General features: G+C 44.4%; 2 protein-coding genes across 4 annotated transcripts in view; one reads left to right on the plus strand and one right to left on the minus strand.

Moving 5' to 3' along the window:
* Window positions 1-2,804: 2,804 nt before the first annotated feature.
* BHMT2 (betaine--homocysteine S-methyltransferase 2) lies at window positions 2,805-17,038 on the minus strand. 2 transcript variants are annotated; one of them, XM_014857002.3, is made up of 8 exons: window positions 16,906-17,038; window positions 13,414-13,546; window positions 11,178-11,269; window positions 10,026-10,217; window positions 8,299-8,446; window positions 7,877-8,059; window positions 7,391-7,619; window positions 2,805-3,805 (listed from the first exon to the last, which is right to left on the minus strand). In XM_014857002.3, exons 1-8 carry the CDS (start codon window positions 16,936-16,938, stop codon window positions 3,724-3,726), a joined length of 1,092 nt encoding a protein of 363 aa, XP_014712488.1. In that variant the 5' UTR covers window positions 16,939-17,038; the 3' UTR covers window positions 2,805-3,723. The 2 variants fall into 2 exon arrangements, with proteins under 2 accessions (XP_014712488.1, XP_070373987.1); XM_070517886.1 differs by lacking the exon at window positions 16,906-17,038 and adding an exon at window positions 13,638-13,913.
* Window position 17,039: 1 nt separating this feature from the next.
* The window catches only part of DMGDH (dimethylglycine dehydrogenase), a 60,299-nt gene continuing 57,913 nt past the window's right edge, over window positions 17,040-19,425 (plus strand). Inside the window, exons 1-2 of one of the 2 annotated variants that reach the window (XM_070517884.1) lie at window positions 17,040-17,172; window positions 18,023-18,197. In XM_070517884.1, coding sequence (XP_070373985.1) covers window positions 17,075-17,172; window positions 18,023-18,197 — 273 coding nt within the window. In that variant the 5' untranslated portion in view covers window positions 17,040-17,074. Of the gene's footprint in view, window positions 17,173-18,022; window positions 18,561-19,425 lie in introns of both variants that reach the window. The other variant, XM_070517885.1, reaches the window with a different exon arrangement.

Consider the following 19,425-nt stretch of genomic DNA (forward strand, 5'->3'; position numbering starts at 1 on the left):
CTGAACTGCCCCTTTATCATACTTTAACTTCATGTATATATCTATTCATTCTCTCTGGTGAAGTCATACTTTCCTCACTAGCCCTCTTTCTAGTTTTCCCATAAGCCCTACAGTTTTTTCCCTCATATTCCCAAATTTAAGGGTTTGCATGTCTATTTTCCCTCGATCCTGATGATATTTTTCATTGGGATTATATTACATCTATTAATCAATTTAGAGCAACTTTGCATCTTAAAATATTGTCTTTTTCTCTATAAACACATGTGTAGATTTGTCTTATTCTGCATCCTACAATAGCATCTTCAAATTTCCTTCAACAGCTCTCATGCATTTCTTGTTCATTTTATTTCTAGATATTTAATCATTTTGCTGAAAATGTAAAATAGAGCTTTTCTTCCATCATACTTTCAAAATAGTTGTCGAGTGCTTATAGAAAAGCAACGACTTTTGTGTGTAACAATTTGAACCAGCCACTTTACTGAATACCCCTATTGTCTGTAATAGCGTTCCAGAATAACTTCTTGGGATTTCCAGCTACATAACCATTTCATCTGCATAAAATGATAATTTTATCATTGCTTTTCAAATTTTTCATTTATCTAACTGTATTTTCTAGTATTGTCAGACCAAGGTAAGTAAGATTGGGGGTACTGAGCGTACTTTCCTGACTTTATTTTGGGACACAATTAATTAAACTGGAGTTAGAACTACATGATTTGAAATACTTTCCCCCAATTTGTTTTTATTATTATCTAAAATGAGATCCAATCTCTACATGAATTTTGGAGTCTTTCAATGCAGGAAATCTTTCTCTTAAAGACTTTCCTTTATTGGTTACCTGCTTGTCTCCTGAAAGTTTTACCAGCTTCCATCTCATGAACATTCTATTCCAGGCATTGCACTTATGACACACAAAGTGAAACCTGTGTGTTTAACAAATCTAAGGCGACTTTTGTCTTATCACTAGTGCTCAGAACACAAGTCATCAAAGCAAAGCAGCACATACGACGAAGCTATTAAGCACTCTTCTTGCACACAACCTTCAGCGGCCGCGCACTGCTTCAGTACGTGGACGTGCCCTGAATTGCTCAGGCCAGTCTTTAAGCCGTCTCATCTTCTCTTCCTGCTCTCAGTCTGCGTATTGTCTTCAGATTCATTTTTCCGTGTTATTTTCCTTATTCACATCTTTCAATCCATGTCACTCCTGCGCCTAACAAAATCTGAAGAACATATTTTAATTTTTTCTTGGGTGTCACAACTGGTAATCTGAAAAGATGAATACCTTTCCTCTTTCTAAAAGTCTAAAGGAGCTGCTCTTAGCTAATGTGGACCTCAAGTGATTTTCAGTTTTTATGGGCCAAGGGATCTAGATTTAAAAACACTTCTTTATACCTACCATGTGTAATTCATGTTTGTTACACCACTTCTAAACTGTATGGTATGAAACAGGATGGGGGTTTCAGTTCGTGCTCGTGCAGACCCAAGAAAAGGATTCAGAGTGAAGGACAGCTCTCTCTCCACTGCAGCCTCTTAGCTCTTGCTCTTTGCCCAATGCCACGCACTGCTCTTTTCACATAATCTTAATCTACTAAGCAAGCTGTTATTATACAAGCATCCACTCCTGGAGTGGGGCATCCAGGACCAGGCACTAGACTTCAACAGAGGATTTGATGCTGGAGTGTGGCCAGAAGAGCATCACCGTGAGGGTGAGGGGATTGAAAACCAAGTCTCAGTGCCTCCTATATGCCAGGCACTATTCCCAAGCACCTCGTTATCTCATTTAATCCTCAGAGTGCCCCAGTGAGGATGGTTCTGTTATGGCTTCATTTTGCAGATGAGGAAATTAAGATGAAAATTAACTGTCTAATGTCACACAGCTAGTATATGGCCAAGCACATCTTAAAAGCCTATGCCTTCGGCTGGAGGAAATGACGAACAGAAAGTACAGGGAAGCCATAACACCCATCTTTAAATTTCTGAAGAGCTGTCATATGGAAGAAATGATAAATTTGTTCTACAGATGCTTGGAGTGTACTATTTGGATCAATAGGTGAAAGTTATTGATAAGATTTCTGGTTAATATATAGAATAACTTTCAAAGAATGAGATGTATCTTAAAAAAAGAATAAGTGATCTTCAGAGGTAGGGAGTTACTATTGGAAAAGTCTAAACAGAGACTGGATGGCCCTGGTTGGGGATGCTGGCAAACATATTCAGGCATTTACTTAGTGGTTTGCATTAATCATTCTCAGGACCCCTAAGGCCTTGAGATGATGGTAAATGATTTACTCTAATTGCCAGCAGTGTGGAATTGTGTATTATGGGTAAAGTGGCAACATTTAATGAATTCCAGGTTGTCTACATTAAGAAACAAACATATCAGGATTGAAGGGTTGATTTATATAAAGCAAAGTTGATAAAAATACCTTAAACCCTGAAACAGAAAAATCTGGATAGACTCTGATAGAAGCAGCAGCTGTGTACATAATAGAGGTCACGCAGTATAGAGGTTGTGAACACGGATTCCAGAGCCAGACCATGTGGGTTCAAATCCCAGTTCTACCATTTACTAATTGTGTGACCTCAGGCGACTGACTTAGCTTCATCATACCTCGGTTCCCTCATATGTAACCTACTATGTTAAAAACTATCTCATTTTTAATCCCTGTGAGGATCAAATGTGTGTGTGTGTGTCTCTCTCTCGAGGAAATTAAGAGAGAAGAAAGAGCCTGGAACATAGGTAATAAATATTTGTTATTCCAAAGAATTTCCTTGAAATTTTAAATATTCAAACACTATAAAAGGTAAATTACTTTTAATTTTATTAATTGTCACAAATTGATACATTGTTTTGAAAAGACAGAGAAATCAGCTCTAGCAAATAACATAAACACAGGTTAAGAAATTATTAGGCCAAGATAGATTTGAACTCTGACCTGTATAATGGTCTTCTAAAACTGTTTATCTATTTTTATTTATTTTAAACAATCAACAATAAGTATTTCATTGAGCATCTATTATTATACCTAGCACAATACTAAATACTTGAGAGAAAAATATAAGCAGCACATCGCATGGTCCTTGTCCTTAAATAGCTTATAATCTAGTTGTGATTATAAAGACACATTTAAAAAATTCTAGGACCTAACACCTTTATGTAAAATCACTTTTGAAAGTAATCACTTTGGAAAGTTATACCCTTATTTCAATAATCCTGCCATTGCTCAAAACATTCTTTGCATCGTTTCCTTTGGGATTGCTTTGGAGTCGTTACAAAAATCACTCAAGGAAAGCGGACTCCTTTTGGTTTAGAACGCCGTTCCGTCTTCAGCACGTAGGTTAGTTACCGAATTAAGTCCACCTGGTGCTCAGTGACTGCTGGTTGTTTTAAAATCTCAGATGCACCCTAAAAGACAAAGTTTGCTATTCTTAATGACTTCAAAAGAATGTACTGCAGCGTTACTGGACAGTGAGTATCCAGAACAAGGGGCCTTTCTCATCATCTTTGCTCCTCCCGCAGCCTCCGCTTTCGGTGCTCAACCGCAGCAGGAGGGCTGTGCCCTGTGCCATGTGCTCACTGAACTGAAGGGCCAGCAGCACGGTATCTGTCCAGCAGCTGGAGATCTCAGGGTGGGCATAGGACAAAGGCGAGGAAGAGTTCCAGAAGGGCTCGAGGGGGATTTCTTCCTGTTCTATTATTCTAGGGTTTTCTTTCACGACTTCTTAGGCGTCTGGCTTTGACAGTGCAGGACAGAAAGGTCTGCCCGAAGCTGGCAGCAGGTTCTCCCAATACTCCCTTCTAGCCCTGCATTTAAAAAAATATATAGTCAATTAATTAAAAGACACACCTATCTTATAAGTCCAATACATTATATATATATTTGCTAAAATATACATAAGTTTGGTGGAAAATCAGGCTAAAGTAGAACTTGAGTTTCAACATATGGACAGAAAAACTACGTCCGTATCTATTAATGCCAGGGGTCTTTCTCATATTCCTATCTTCCATGACAATCACTGGGTTTCATACCACCTTTCAGAAAAACACAATGTGTTTGAATTTTACATGTTTTTGTGAATTACATTCATTCTGCAATTTCTAGCAGTCCTTCTAGCTATCCTCAATATTTTAACATAAGGACAAATATATGAAGGTAGTTGTAATGAGAGCAAAAAAGTAACTATAAACAGAATACAAATTACTTCGTAAGTGTTTGTTCCTTGTTTATAGACAAAGGAGACTACAAAAGTTTCTGGTCACAGACTTTTGCGTTAAATATATTTTTACAGTTTCTTCCACTTTACTATGAAAATGAATAAACCAATATTTTTGGATGATGAAAATGTCAGAAATCTGGGGTGTCTACAGGTTTCTGTGTAATCACTAATTTTTGTGAACATCAGTGTGTTTGGGAGCCCAGAGAGGAAGGAATGTTTGGTTTTATTGTACAAAACAATGTTCTATCTTTAATTGCTGATGCATTTTAAGGCTCTCTAAAAAATGATAATTAAAATAAGCCATTTCTCACTTATTTGAACCATTTTAATCAGCACCAAAGTATACTTTCCTTACCTTTTAATTATTATATTTATTTTTAATACCTTCTTTCTACGCATGACACCCATAAAAACCATCTTCTCTGATTAATATCCATATGTCCCAGAAGAAATGTTTGGCTAAATGATTTCTTGCCTACTTTCACAGTCTAAATAAATTTACATTAGGAAAGTTGTTCCAGTTGAAAGTTGTTCCAGAATGAAGACTGTTCTCACTATAAAATGGGTTAAATACATAACAGATAACAGCACTGAACAGAGAAGAGGAGAAAGCAGAGGCTGGAACTGGTTTCTAGAAGATGGAAAAGGGATGGCATTGTATTGACAGACGAGAGAGAGAGAGAGAAAGAGAGGCAATGATTCAAAACAGAACAGTCATTTAAGAGGCTCCCAGAAAAATGTCTTCAACAGTAAAGTGATTGATCATAACAAACACAGTCACACGTTGCAGAATGACAGGCATACTTTCTGAGAAATGTGTCATTAGGTGATTTCGTCATTGTGGGAACGTCATAGAGTGTGCTTACACAAACCTAGATGGGATAGCCTACCACACACCCAGGCTACATGGTACTAATCTTATGTGACCACCAAAGTATATGTGGTCCCTCGTTGATGGAAATGCCGTTATGAGACTCATGACTGCAGTATAATGTAGATACTGGGAGACTTTAGAGTAGGCCTGTTCTTCTTTCAACAATGTAAAAAGAAATTAATTAGAAATTCCTAGAAAACCAAACGTTGTACAAAGAAAGTCACAGTCAAGTATGAGGCAAATTAAAATATGGCATGAGTTTGGACTAAGGATGAAATGTGAGAAAAGAGAATCAATTTGACCTTATTGCTTGGAACATTCTCCTATAAGTAGCTCAAGTTTTTAAAAATAGGATTATTTCTCATTCTCCATAGTTCCATGCTTACCACTTGGTTCTGCAGTGAATAATGTTTAGAAAATCCTTACCAGGTACCAGGATATTACATTGGAAATTTTATCGAAGGCACCAAGATATGATAGATATCAGGTATCAAAGCAAGACGACACTGCAGTTTCAAAGTAGGTGGGCAAGAGCTGGTCAGACGACTCAGCTGAATGTACACTGGAAAATCTAGACCCCAGAGACCAATGGGCCAGCTACTTTGCTTGTGAGTGAAGAGGGTGCAGTTAAACTGGGGTCAGAGCACACTCTCAGAGTTTGTCTGCATGAAGGAAGGGTGAAAGGTCCTCTAGCCAGTTTTCAGCCTAATAAGAGAGAGAGCGCCAGCCTGGAGGTATTCAAAATCTGGAGGGTATTTAGAATCACCAGGAAGGACAATGGGACCCCCCAAATAGGGGATATCTGGAGTGATCTGCTGAAAAAGCCAGGATCTGAGGTGGAAGCAGCAGTCAGAGAAAAATGCAATGCCTGTGACATGAGAAGTATGGACAAAAGTTTTCAGTGGCAACCTCTGAAGAACCATGACAGTCCCTGTTAAGACCTGCCAGGCCTAGAGAGTGCCATCTTCCTATTAGGGAGCCTGTCAAGTAATAACATTTTACTCCCTTTTCCATTTTCTCTCCTCTCACTCTGAATCTGAAGGGGTAAGAAACCACGGTTAGCAAGAAGGGAAGGGAGGGCTGGAAGCATCAGACAGAGAAAGAAAAGGATCAGGCTGGCCTTCCCACCATGAAAGGAATCTACTGGAAAACAGGAGAAGATTTAAGTGGGAAACGTTCTAAGTTTTGATTTCACATGGAACTGAACACTTTTAACTACTGAATTAAGACTGTGTTTGCTAAGTCAACTGTTCACGGGGCTTTCTATTGCCTAAGAGTACCCGAAGAAGTTCTGGGGTATGTCAGTATTTTCAAACAAGGACAGAGGAAAGGATTCACCCATTGGGCAGGTTTAAACAGACAGAGGAGACAAAAATAAAGTTGCATTCCGATTATACTTCACGAGTCTTGCTTGTTTAGTACGACAATTAAAATCATATTGTAAATGTTATTTACTAGCTTTACATTTTTATAACAAACCTACAGACAAGCTTGGAAGATCGAATTATAATTACAGAGCAGAACACAATGGTTATAAACCTTGATGATGGAAAAGTAATGGTATAACTTAAAGACGCCGAGAGGCAGATGGGGGAGGAAAAGCAGAGGGAGTCAGCTTTTCTATTAAAGAGTCGAATGAAGAGATACTGCCTCATATCGATGGATTAAGAAACAGTGGTTACAGGGGCTGGCCCGGTGGCCGAGTGGTTAAGTCAGCGCGCTCCGCTGCAGGCGGCCCAGTGTTTCGCTGGTTCGAATCCTGGGTGCGGACATGGCACTGCTCATCAAACCACGCTGAGGCAGCGTCCCACATGCCACAACTAGAAGGACCCACAACGAAGAATGTACAACTGTGTACTGGGGGGCTTTGGGGAGAAAAAGGAAAAAAAATAAAATCTTAAAAAAAAAAAAAAAAGAAACAGTGGTTACACGTGAAATTCAAACTTAGAAAAATAACCAACAGAAGAAATAAAAATGTAATAAAATTGGGAGAAGGAGAACGGGGGGAAAAGGGGAAGATTACGTGATTTAAATCCATCAGCTTTCATAAAGGATTATCAATAATTCCTGCTTAAAATTGATAAACAAGAAATGGAGGAACGAGACTTCAAAACACAAAAGCAAACAGATAATTCCCTCTGGGAATGGGACGGGTGTCAGGAGGGGCAAGTTGCATGCTTCATTTTACACACTTTTCTACTGTTTGAGTTTTTATTGCCATGTCCACGCACAGTGTTTATAAAAAAATAAGTAAACTGAGATTAGAGGAAAACAGTCATGTGAATTAAAAATTCCTACCTGGCTCGAATCCAGGGTTTGGTGTGCATATTGAGGCCACTTCCCCAGCTGCCATGTTTGTCCGAAGCCGGAGGCCAAAAGCCCCTTTCTGGGGCCAGCTCCTCTGCAATCGCCCTGATGTGGTAGGGCTCAAATCCACAGCACCCGCCAATGTACCTGACCCCCAGGTTGTAGGCCTCTCTGGCGTAGTTTTGAATGTCCCATCTCGTTGCAAGTCTGGGCTCCAGTGCTGTAACAGCAATTACGGCGTTTCTATTACCATCCCCATTTTCAAATGAGAGGTGCTCTGATGGGCATTTTTTAAAATTTAAAAACAATGAACTTTAGATTAAGTGTTCTTCGGATAGCTCAGTTTTGGTTAACCTTGAACGTTTTTGTCTTATGCAGTCTCCTATTGGAAGACTGGACCATAATTGTTCACGACAGGCGTTTCCGTTTTGTCACAACCAGAAATCACAAGGACCTTGGATACACGCCGGATCTTACCAAAGGGATATTCTGGGAGATCCACAAACCCTCCTTTGCCGCAGTCGGGCGTGTGGAACCCCAGGGACTGCACCATCAGGTGCGCCGTCAACCCGGCCGCCTGCAGGCCCTCCTTCATGAGCGTCATCGTCTTCAAGCTGGTCCCGGGCCCAAACCGGCAGTTCACGCCGACGATTGCAGCCCCTACACAGAGAAATCAAGAACGCTTACATTTTATTCACTTACTTGTTTATTTTATTTTTTAATAGTTGGAAGGTGCCTTAGAGGTTAGCTGTCCCCCTCTACCTCCCTAGTTTTAGGAATAACGAAACTGATTCCAGTTCATTCTTTTATTTCTAAACTGCTCTCACGATATTAAGCAAACGTTGCTAAATTTCATAAAAAGTAACGGAAGTACTTATCACATTATGGGTGCCAATCACCTGCTCTCACCAGCTTCGCAGCGCACTCTCCAGGGGGCACATCATGCATGTCTCCCTCCGGGCCTATGCACATGGTAGCTGCCACGGGTTTGCCAGATTCTTTTAAGACTTCCACAGCCCACACAGCTTCCTCAGCGTGCTCAAAATACTAAGAGAAATTTCATTTTTCTTATTGGTCCAAATATAAAGCAGATTTTAAGTGGTAGAATGCACATGTTGTGAAACAGTTATAAAAATAACCGAATATATAATATGTGGTAGAACTTGCTGAGGAATGTGTCTCTATCCGTCTGACCACAGAGGACCATTCTGAGTAAATATTTTAGTTCCTTTAACAATAACACATAGATTTTCACTCAGAGATCATCAATTCGGTGAGACTATGGCTGTTAAAAAGTAATTGAGTATTTAAAATCATAATTTTGAAGGAACAGAAGTTTTGCTAATAAATTTTGGCCTCATCTTTTATGGGCCTGGGTAACCTCTGAAAAATAAGGAGTAGTTTATCATGCTTTATACTTCAGAGTTCCTTTATATCCACTTCTAGTTGGTATTCATAAGGGCTCATAAAGTAGGAAGAAATATGATTATTTCCCCAGATGAGAACACTGACACCCGGGGTGGAAGGGAGAGCTACTCAGCTTCTTTGCTGATCGCGGCCAGGACTCTTGTCTGGTAAACCCGTGCTATTTGCAGGGGTGCTTCCCAGGAACCCCCTTAAGTACCACAATTAAAAGCAGAACTTAAAGAAGTGGAGAAAAGTCAGCAGAAATCTCCCTGTTTCTTTCCTTCTTGACTTAGATTCTGCAGAAGCAGTGTGTGAGGAATGACGACGGAGTCAAAAGAGAGGTTCTTAAAAAACAGACGTGTGTTCTCGTCCATCTGGAGGACACATAGGGTGGCGTCTGTGCTCATCTCTGCAGGTGAGTGTTCCCCGGTGAGCTAGCCAGGCTTGGGTGGCCCTCAGTCTCGGGAGGGTGGATGGAGCAAGCTTTTCAACAGGTTCAGTGGAATGACTGGGGAAACGGCAGTTGCAAGGCTTGTACTTGTTCAGGGTAAAGACTTGGGTTGAGGGCTCAACTCCAGGTGGCAGCAATTGTGATGGGAAAAGGGGAATGAGGGCTTTTTAATTCTTGAAAGTGGAAGGAAGAGAATGTTCTGGGCCTTCATGTCCAATCAGCGACCAATTCTTACTGACTCTTCAAAATATCACTCACATGTTACAGCTTGAGCGAAAGCACAGTGGCAGGAGTGAGCAAGGCATGCACGGAAGAGAGCAAGGAACAACTCGGGACTGAGTATATTGGTGGGGCCTGGACGGGCCTGAACAGCCACCTGTGTCCTAGGCTTTGCTCCCTCAAGTCTCTAACCCAGACAAGCAGCTCCTTCTAGCCTGACCCTCCCAGAGGAAACGATGCTCCCTGAATCATTGTCCCTTTCCTCCCACCCCACATTGTAGGGGGCCCCAGAGTCTGCACCCACCCAGACCTTAGAAACCCACAGGCAACAGTCGGGTCTCTCCTGGGTCTGTCCTTTGGCTTCACAGAGAATCTTGCGTACAAGTGAGAGGATGTTGGCCTTGACTAGAGTGCATTCAAATAAACCTCTGACCATCTACGTGGAGGAACAAGGGCATAAGGCAGTCCAACACTGTCGCGAAAGCTGAAAACTATGCAGTTAGACTTGTCAAAGTAAGTTTATTCCTTTCCCTATGGTGCTACGCTTACCTCTGCAATCAAGAAGTCCACATTTTTCCTGGCAAAGACCTCTAATTGTTGTCGAAAAAGTTTTTTAATTCTAGCTTCATCCTTGAGGTGCTTGTACATTGATGTCTGGCAGATTCCCCCTGCTACCAAAGCATCACCTTTGCCAGCCACTTCCCTGGCGAGGTCACAGGCAGCGGCGTTTACATCTTCCCACTGGGGTTAGAGAGCAAGAGTTCAGATGGTGGCATTTTAAAGGTAAAATGTGAGAGAAAACAGGGAGCAGTGAGCAAGTAAGATGAGTACAAGTCACTGGTTTAAACTGCAATTCGAGGAGACCAGCAGAGCTGGGTGCCATCTCCCCTACTACCTGTGAGCTTCTATTTCCATTATTGTACTCACCACTGGGTTTTAGTAAAGGTTTATTTGTTGGCCCCCCACACTTGACCATGACCCACTTCAGAATAGGGTCAATGCCTTTGTGTCCCCTTTGTATCCAGCACAGAGAACGGACTATAACTGGTACTCGGTAAAGGTTGGTTGGTTGAATGAACAAATGGGCATTAATATTCACGAGTATTAATGCTTTACATTTGCAGAATATCTCACAATACTTCCACATCCTTCACCTTTACTACTTTTCTCAACACCCCTATGTGTCTCAAGCATAAGTTGTCTCCATTTTGCAGAGAAGACCAATGGTCCATGCAGGTACGTGTCTTGCACAGTCACACAGCTAATAGGCTGCAAGGTTGGGTATCACACCCAATTCTTCTCATTCCTAGGCCAGTGCTGTGTTCCCTAGGACCACTCTGTCTCCAGATGGGCAAGTCAGAAAAGAAGAACGCGAAATAAGAAAGTAAAAAACACATCTATAAAGTGTTCTTTCTCTACGAAAAAATCGCACAGGATGGCTGTGCACTTCCACCGGCCTGTTCTTTCCTCGTTCTATCCCCGCCCCCTCCCCTAGCTAAAAAGACAGAAAAAGCTCATTTATTTAGTATATACACATTTACATAATCATTAACTACTTAATAGATATTTTATGTGGAGTTTGTAATAGAGTGTAGTCACACATCAGGTCAATAGCATAGCTTCCCATCAGGAGGTTGTTTTTCTTGTAGATGATCCTTGCCCACCCTCAAGACCCCCCACCAGACTGCCATTACAGCTTACCTTGCTTTCCATATTTTCCTCACTCGCAGAAAAGGTGAAAGTCTGCATGACATTTGATCCTGCTCTCAAGAATTCCATGTGAAGCTGACGGACTACAAAGTAGTTGTTTTTTTAATTGAAATTAAAAAATTAAAAACCACAGAAGCTATCATTTTCAGCAGCAGCAGCTCACTCACTCACATCTCTTTCAGTCATACACAATTTCTTTTTTTGTTTTTTGAAGGTATGCTTTTTTTTTTTTTTGGTGAAGAAGATTGGCCCTGAGCTAACGTCTGTTGCCAACCTTCCTATTTTTTTTCCTATTTTCTCCCCAAAGCCCCAGTACATAGTGTATATCCTAGTTGTAAGTCATTCGAGATCTTCTATGTGGGGTGCTGCCACAGCATGGCTTGATGAGCAGTGTGTAGGTCCGCACCCAGGATCCAAACCAACAAATCCCGGGCTGCTGAAGGGGAGTGCGTGAACTTAACCTCTTGGCCATGGGGCCGGCCCCTCATACACAATTTCAAACCTAGTACTTAAAAAAAATTGCAGATTAAGGTCTTTAGCATTCAAGGACAGGACACGGCAGAGTCCACACCAAATTGGGACTGTTTAGAGTTGCCTCATATCATCCCGCTGACGGGCCTCATGGCCTGGTGCAGTCACATGCAGAGATTAAGGCCTGGCTGGCCAACTGTCCTTTGGTCTCTTGGTCTAGAGGGTTTATTCACTTGCCAGTGTAGTGAAGGATGTACCGGGTCTGCATGCAGTCAGCACGGGGAGCCCTCAGAGCAGAAGGAGGAAATTCTCCTCGCGGGCAGAATGTACAGGGGTGGTACCCCCCAGCAGATGGATTCAACAGCAAGCAGCTGGGAGACAGTCAGCGGGCTTCCCTGGCCTATCAGAAAATCCTTCTTCTCTCTCCCCTCTCCCCCCGACCCCAACCCTTAGCCTTGCTGTTTCAACACTTTCTTCCTGGTTTAGCCAAAAGGTCTTCTCAAATTAACGACAAGTTCTTCTCAGGCCGGAAGAAAACTTCCTGCTAAGCACCAGAGAGACAGAACTTTGTCCCTACCACGTAACTGTGGGAGTCCGATGCAACAATAGCACCAGCCATCGGGGACTTCTGCAATGTGGGCATTTCATGCGGGTTAACTCACGCATCCTCACAAAACGCCCGGGTCACGCCCCATGTGACAGATGGAGAAACTGACCCTCGGAGAAGTCAAATGACTTGTCCAGGGTCACACTGCCGGTCAGTGCAAAACCGAGACAGGATCCCAGGCTTCTGGGGTACACTGTGCATACACGAATAAAATCTGAGTGAATCAAAAGTTCCATCCATGTCTTGTACCCTGTTTCATCCACTTCGTTCTTGGCTGTCTTTCCCACTTTAACTTAGGAGAACACACACAAGAAAGAGTAAAAACAGAGTTAAAGTTCCAATTTGATGTTACTAACCAATCCCATCACAGTTTCTGCCTCCAACTCTTTTTTTTTCAGCCAGAAGGATGAGGTAAAACCATGTTTAGTTCTTCATCCCTCCCCTTCCGGCAACAGAACATAGTCTATCATCTATGCTCCGTTAAGCTGGTGGTTCCCATTAGTCACCCTTACCAAACACACTGTTATAATTGAATACGCAAATTAGCCAGAAGGATGAATCTGAAGCAATTACAGTTTTACTATGTTAAGGAAACTCTTCAACATCCACAAGGGAAATATTCATGGAACAAGTATTAGGATGTATATTTTAGCACTCTCTGAGTATGAAGATGCAAGTGTCTGTGTGTGTTTGTGTGTGTGTAGGCAGGGGGAGATAGGCCATTTTCTTCTATTCGCTTCAGCCCATGTACAGTCACTGTCACCACATTTTGGCAAGTGATAGTCCTTAGAAAACACTCACTAGGGGCCAGCCCTATAGCCGAGTGGTTAAGTTTGCACGCTCCGCTTTGGTGGCACCAGTTTTGCTGGTTCAGATCCTGGGCGCAGATCTAGCGCCGCTCGTCAAGCCATGCTGAGGCGGCGTCCCACATAGCAGAACTAGACAGACCTACAAATAGAATACACTAGTATGTACTGGGGGACTTTGGGGAGAAAAAGAAGAAGAAAAAAAAAAGATTGGTAACAGATGCTAGCTCAGAGCCAATCTTGAAGAAAAAGAAAACACTTGCTATTATTTTTTTTTTTTATCTTCTCTCAGATTTAAGCAAACCATCACCCAGACAAACCCTCGCGGGATGCGGGCACCAACCGGCATCCGGGTGCTCAGCGACCGCTTCTGGAGTCCAGAGTCCAGCTTTCACGCAGCCCCTCTTCTCCAGAGTTATGAGAAAGCTGCCGTCTCCAACCACAACCTCTCCACTCTCCAGACGTTCCAGAATACCCTGGAGAAACGAAAGAACAACCACCTAAGATCCCTCTTTTCTTTTCCTAAAAGCAGTTTGTAATTTTAGGAAAGGGGGGCTATGTTCTTACAGCTCCAGTTCTGTCAAAATCGTCAGCGTCTAACAGCGTTTGAGCAAGATTGAGTACATGTGTTTCTTGCACAATCCAGGTACTTGTTTTGTGCAAAGTGCTGTGACTGTTTTAACAACATTTAATCTGAATCAAATTAGAGAGAAAGTGCTGATTCTATGATAGTTATTTTGGTTTTTCCACATGTTTGTGGCAGACACTGCTAGTTGCCTAACTAATAAGGATTTTCTCTCTTCTTCTTTGCTAGTGGATTTTGTTTGGGGAAAAGACGTCCTCAGCTTACAAAAAAATTTCTCAGGCTCTCTTGCAGCTGGAGGTGGCCATGTGACACAGTGCTGGCCAATGACACATAGGTGGAAGTCTGCTGAAGATTTCTGGAAGAGTTTTGCTTTCCTGATACAGATGCTCATTCCCTTCCATCTTGGCACTCTTTCTCCTTCCATGACTGGAATGTCAACATAAGCCCTGGAGGTTTAGCAGTCATCCTGCAGCCATGCCATTGAAAGCCACATGCTAAGGTTGGGGAAGCCGACTGATAACAGCAGCCTGGTGTCTTAATGACATCCTTGAGTGGCTGCAGCAGCCATGGACCGCTAGACCTCTGGCTAGGAGAGAAAAATAAACCTCATCTTTGCATAAACCATTGAACATAATGGCCACAACGTTTCATAATTATGCCCTACACTTTCCAGCATGTTCATGTACAAGTTATCATTTGGCACTCTCAACAACTCTGTGAGCTAGGCAGGACAGAGAGATTTTATTCCCATTTTATAAGTGAGAAAACTGAGGTTCAGAGAGGCCAAGTGACTTGACCAAGATCACAGAGCTAAGTGGTAAAAAAGCAGGGTTCAGATCTTCTAAATTCCAAGTCTCTTTCTATTTTACCACCTTTCTATTCAGCCCAACCATAACTTCAATAAACGTTGTATCCAGAGCAGTTACCCAAGGGCTACGGTTTCTGTCCCCCGTCGTCTAAAACGGGCCTCCCCCGGGTCCCTGCATGGCACACCCTCTCACTTCCTTCAGGTCTCTGGTCAAGTGTCATCTTTTCAGAGGCCTTCCCTGATGACCTCATAAAAAACTGCACACACCCCATGGCAATCCCTGTCTCTCTTGGATAGACTGCATTCGTTGAAGATACAAGCTTTTATTGAAAATACAAAGCCAGTTCAGTCCAGCCCTGCGTACAGCTGGACACAGAGCAATGCACAAACGGGGGAGAAAGCCTCCAGCAGCCCCCTCTAACCAGTCGTATCCGCAGTCCCGGAAGGTGCACAAGAAGGGGTTGCACTGGGGGCTAAGTACCGGGCCACCACAGGTGCAGCATCTCCATTTTCCTGGCAAGGGACATTTTCATCTGTTCTCTAGATGCTTGTCCACCATTTTAAATTTGCCAATTTTCTAAACAGCCATTGGCAACATATCTGTTATCAAGCTTTGAATTCAGAGCATGTTTTAGCCCCTCCTTCACTGCTATACTTACCACCTGCATTAAGGGCTACCCCAGGTGATCTAAAGACCATTCCAGAACGACAGAGGACTGTGTAAGGTAAAGGGTGCTGTAAGCTAATTTGCAGTACCTTTATATTTCCATCCCATCCTCCCTTTCGGTCTGCCAGTGAGTCCACCTAGGATCTGGCAGTGAGCTCTGAGAGGCATTTGTGCCCCCCTTTTGCAGATCCCAGTAATCAGATCTCTAGGTTTAAGATCTGGCTTCAGGGCACCTCTATCCACACGGAGGGGAGAATGACTGCAGGCATGGCAGGAGGCAGCCCGACATCCAGGCTGCCTACAGTCTCTCCCCACCTGCCTGGAATTGCCGCCTGGACTGCTCTCTGGATTCAAGAAGCAATTAGAGGTGTTGTCTGCGGCAATTAAAGGAATTCTTAAAATGTAGCGTAGCTGAGAAGGGCGGCAGATCGGCTCCTTGCCGCTGACGTTTACCCTCCCAGGTGCACAGTAACAGGGCTAGTGGACGATGATCTCCGTGTGGCAAGAGGAGAGAGAGTGAAGAAGCTGAACAGGGGCAGCAAATTTTAAAGGCCTTTTAAAAAAAATGAACTTGTAACAGTGAACACAGTATTAGAGAAAGTTAGAGAAAGAAATCAGCACAATGTTCTTTATCTTTTTATTACACTCATTTTCTTCAACGTCTATATTTTACTTTTATGGTCAGAAAAACATGTCCCAAAGTATTTTTTCTTGTTTTTGAATCCATTTTCCTATCTTATGTAACTACTACCATTATTGTGTCCTCCCTTAGAGCGTGTATATAAATATTGTCATATGGTTGGGATCAGTCTGTGATGTACTCTATCTCCTTTTCTAACTGAACATGGCCAAAGCACTTTGCCTGTTCCCATACTTAGCTTCCTAACAACTTATTAAGCGGATGAACCTTAACTTATTCAGGGATCCCACTATTGTGGCCATCTTGGTCGGTCCTTTTTACTACAGATAAATCGGTGGTGCTCATTTCCATTTCTCTACCGCCCCTTCCTTCCCAACCCTCTCTTCTGAATTATGGGACTCAGGTGGGTTGCTCTAAGGGGTCCGGGAGGAGTCCCACGTCCAAGTTCATGCCCTTCCTGATTTTGTTTCGTCACTTCTTCTCCCCACCACGCACGCACCCGGCGTAGAAATGGGGGACGAAGCCGACTGCTGGCGACCAAATGGGGAAAGGAGCCCAGAGAAGGAGCCAGGTCACGGGGACTGCCAAGTGGAATGAGGCAGAGGGGTCCCCGCACACCGTCCACCCTCCGCTGCGGGACCAGCAGTGTCCGCGCCGGGGACTGGTTTCGGGCCAGACTGCGGCCCTTCCCAAAACACGAGAGAACCGAGCGGCGGGGCGGGATGAGCCGGAGAGCTGTGGGTGCGCGTCGGTGAGGGTGCAAAGTGTGAGCGCAGCCTCTGAGTCCGAAGGCTAGACTTCAAATCCCCGCTCCCCCGGACTAGATCGGTGACTCTGAGCCACTCGCCAGACTCTCTGAGCCTCAGTTTCCCCATCTGTGAAATGGGGATAACTGTGAAGAGGAGAGAATTTGCGTAAAGCCCTCGCGCAGTGCTGGGCACCGAGTCAGGGCTCAATAAACGGGACGCAAGATTATCTGATCCTCCCAGCGAGGCAGTGTCGTCCTCCCGGCTCCTCGCGCTCGGGTAAACCGAAGCCCAGAGCTCCTCGGGACTGAGGCGGGATCCGGACGCCGGCGCGGGGAGCCCAGGGCCGGGCCGGCTGCCTGGGGACCCGCGCGCCCCGCACACTCACCTTCTTGGCCCCGGGGCCTCCTGCCGCTGCCATCGCGCCGCGGGTGTGCGGACGCCGACCCGGGGGCGCGCCGGCCAGGAGCCCGCCCCTCGCCGGGGGAGGGCCCAGTGCCCCGGCTCGCGCCGTCGGTGGTCTAGCGCCGGGACTGCGCCCTCAGCTGCGCCTCGCCATGCTCCGCGCGGGCGCGCAGCGGCTGCGGGGCCTCCGGCTGCCCGGTCTCCCGCTGCCCGGCCTCCTCGGGCGCCCGCGCTCCGCCTGCAGCCGAGGGTGAGTGGGTCCCGGCCTGTGGCTGCGGGGCTGCGAGCCAGGGCCGGAGGGTCTCGGGGTGAGGGGCGCTGCGGCCTCCGAGAAATGGGCGCTCGGATTTCTTCTTGATTATCTGTGTTTTCTTTTCCATGCACAACCGTACAAAATGAACCAGTGTCAAGGGGTTCCCGGTGCAGTCTTTCCCGCCCCAATCCTTTCCCTGCACCTGTCGCTACTGTCTTCTGTATCTATCCAGAGATGGCCTGTGTGTAGGCAAACACAGGGGTGTGTGTGTGTTCTTTTTTGCCTGACTTACACGTTGCTCTTTACAATATGTCTTGGAGAAGCTCACGGTCCAGCTGGGAAGACAGCCATGCAAGTAATATATTCGACCGCTGTGTAATAATTATAATCAGAGAAGCATCTCCACCGTGAGAGGAAGAACAGGTTACTCCATCTGGCTCTCTTCAGCCTGGAAAACGTTGGAGGGAGGAGATGATCCAAGATTTATAGATACTAAACTTGAGGATGATTATGGTTTTTCAGGTGGTGTTCTTTAAGTAGATTGAGAAAAATTATTCTCTAGATTCTTTGAAAAAAGAAGTCACCTGTTCAGTTCTTTAGCTATGTTAGTTATCAACAATGGAGCAGAATTCATGGAAAGGGACTCCCAGGCCTCCTCCTTCTTCCTGGGACCAGGTTGCCTAAGTCAAGGTTTAGAAGCCCCAAATGATTGCATCAGCCTCATGCACATCCCACAGGCACTGCGTGTTAAGTATGAGAGAAACAAGGACAAGCACATTAGTCAGAAAAAAAACTATGACTGCTATAGCCTAGTAAAGCTACCGTTTTAAAAAAAATTGTCTTCCAGAGAGGAAAACCCACCCTTATCTGCAGAAACAAGATGGAAAGACAGAGCGGAAACAGTGATCATTGGAGGTGGCTGCGTTGGTGTGAGTCTGGCTTATCACCTGGCCAAAGCAGGGATGAAGGATGTGGTCCTCCTGGAGAAATTGGAGCTCACCGCTGGATCCACCTGGCATGCAGTAAGAAAAGCACCTCAGAACTGTCAGATGCACTGACTGGTGCAGGAGCACCATCAGTTTCCTTCCCATTCGCAACTCCACACTGTGAGCTCTTTAGGTTGAGTTCCCTTTGAATAGTGTTGGAAAGTGCCATTTCCCCTTGGTTAGTGACTTCTTCGCCGTGATCAACATTTATGATGTCTTTATCTTGAACCTATGGCTTCTGGATTCAGATCCTTCCTCTGCCGTTTTCTGTCTGTGTGACTTCTGGCAAGTTACTTCAGTTTCCATTTCCTGATGTATCAAATGGGAATATTAATAGCACCTACCTGCTAGGGTTGTGATGAAAATTGAGTTAATATGTGTAAAGTTGTTAAACACATGGTAAGTATTTGGTCTGTTAGCTCTGTTGGAAGGATAGTGGCTGGGTGATCCTGATGCTGCCCCAGCCCGTCGCCTGTACTCTCCCATCTGCTTTTAGTGGTCCTTTTACATTTATTTATTTCTGATTTTAATTTTGTGCTGTGAGACAACAGCTTGGCTTCATGAAGACTTAACTATGAGAACTGAGAACATGTGACACAGCCTGCATCTTGTGTTAAATAAAACACACCACCAAGTCAATCTCGCATATTTAACGGTATATGTAATTGTTCCAGTGCTGCACAATGATTGGGCTTCAGTGGAAGGCTGCTCAGGTAAATGAGGTGATTGACACTGCTTTCATACTGCCAAGCCAGTTATTTCTGAAGTCTGCTAAGGACGGGAGAGGAAATTTTCATGACTGTCGGTACACATTTCTCTTGGAGGAAGAGTTGGGCATCGTTAGCCATGGCTCATCATCCGTTTCCTTCATTCGCTTTCCTCTATTGGGACAAGAGGAAACCCCGCTGTTAGGGGCCTTTGGACATCCAGAACCTGCTCAAGGTATGGGGCGGAGGGTCGAGCGCTAAAAGGGCTGCCTGCCTCCAGCTGAGTGTGCGGGAGAGTGTGGCCCAGACTTAAGCCCAGTTGGTTCCAGAGTCCCAGTGGTCAAGTAGTCAGACCACACACACCGATTGGGTGGATGGAGGCTCCTAGGAGAGTTGCACCAAGCCCAGCTCCTCTTGCCTCTTTCCTCTCCCTCCAACCTACTCACCCCTCAGCCTGGGAGGGAGGCCAGGGTCCCTGGTCCTCCCTGGGTGTAATTTCAGAGTCTTTGCAGGCACACTTGCCTCTTGTTTCACCAGTTCTCTCTCAGCTTGCTTCC

This window comes from Equus asinus, chromosome 9 (assembly GCF_041296235.1).
Source record: "Equus asinus isolate D_3611 breed Donkey chromosome 9, EquAss-T2T_v2, whole genome shotgun sequence".
Classification (NCBI taxonomy): Eukaryota; Metazoa; Chordata; class Mammalia; order Perissodactyla; family Equidae; genus Equus; species Equus asinus.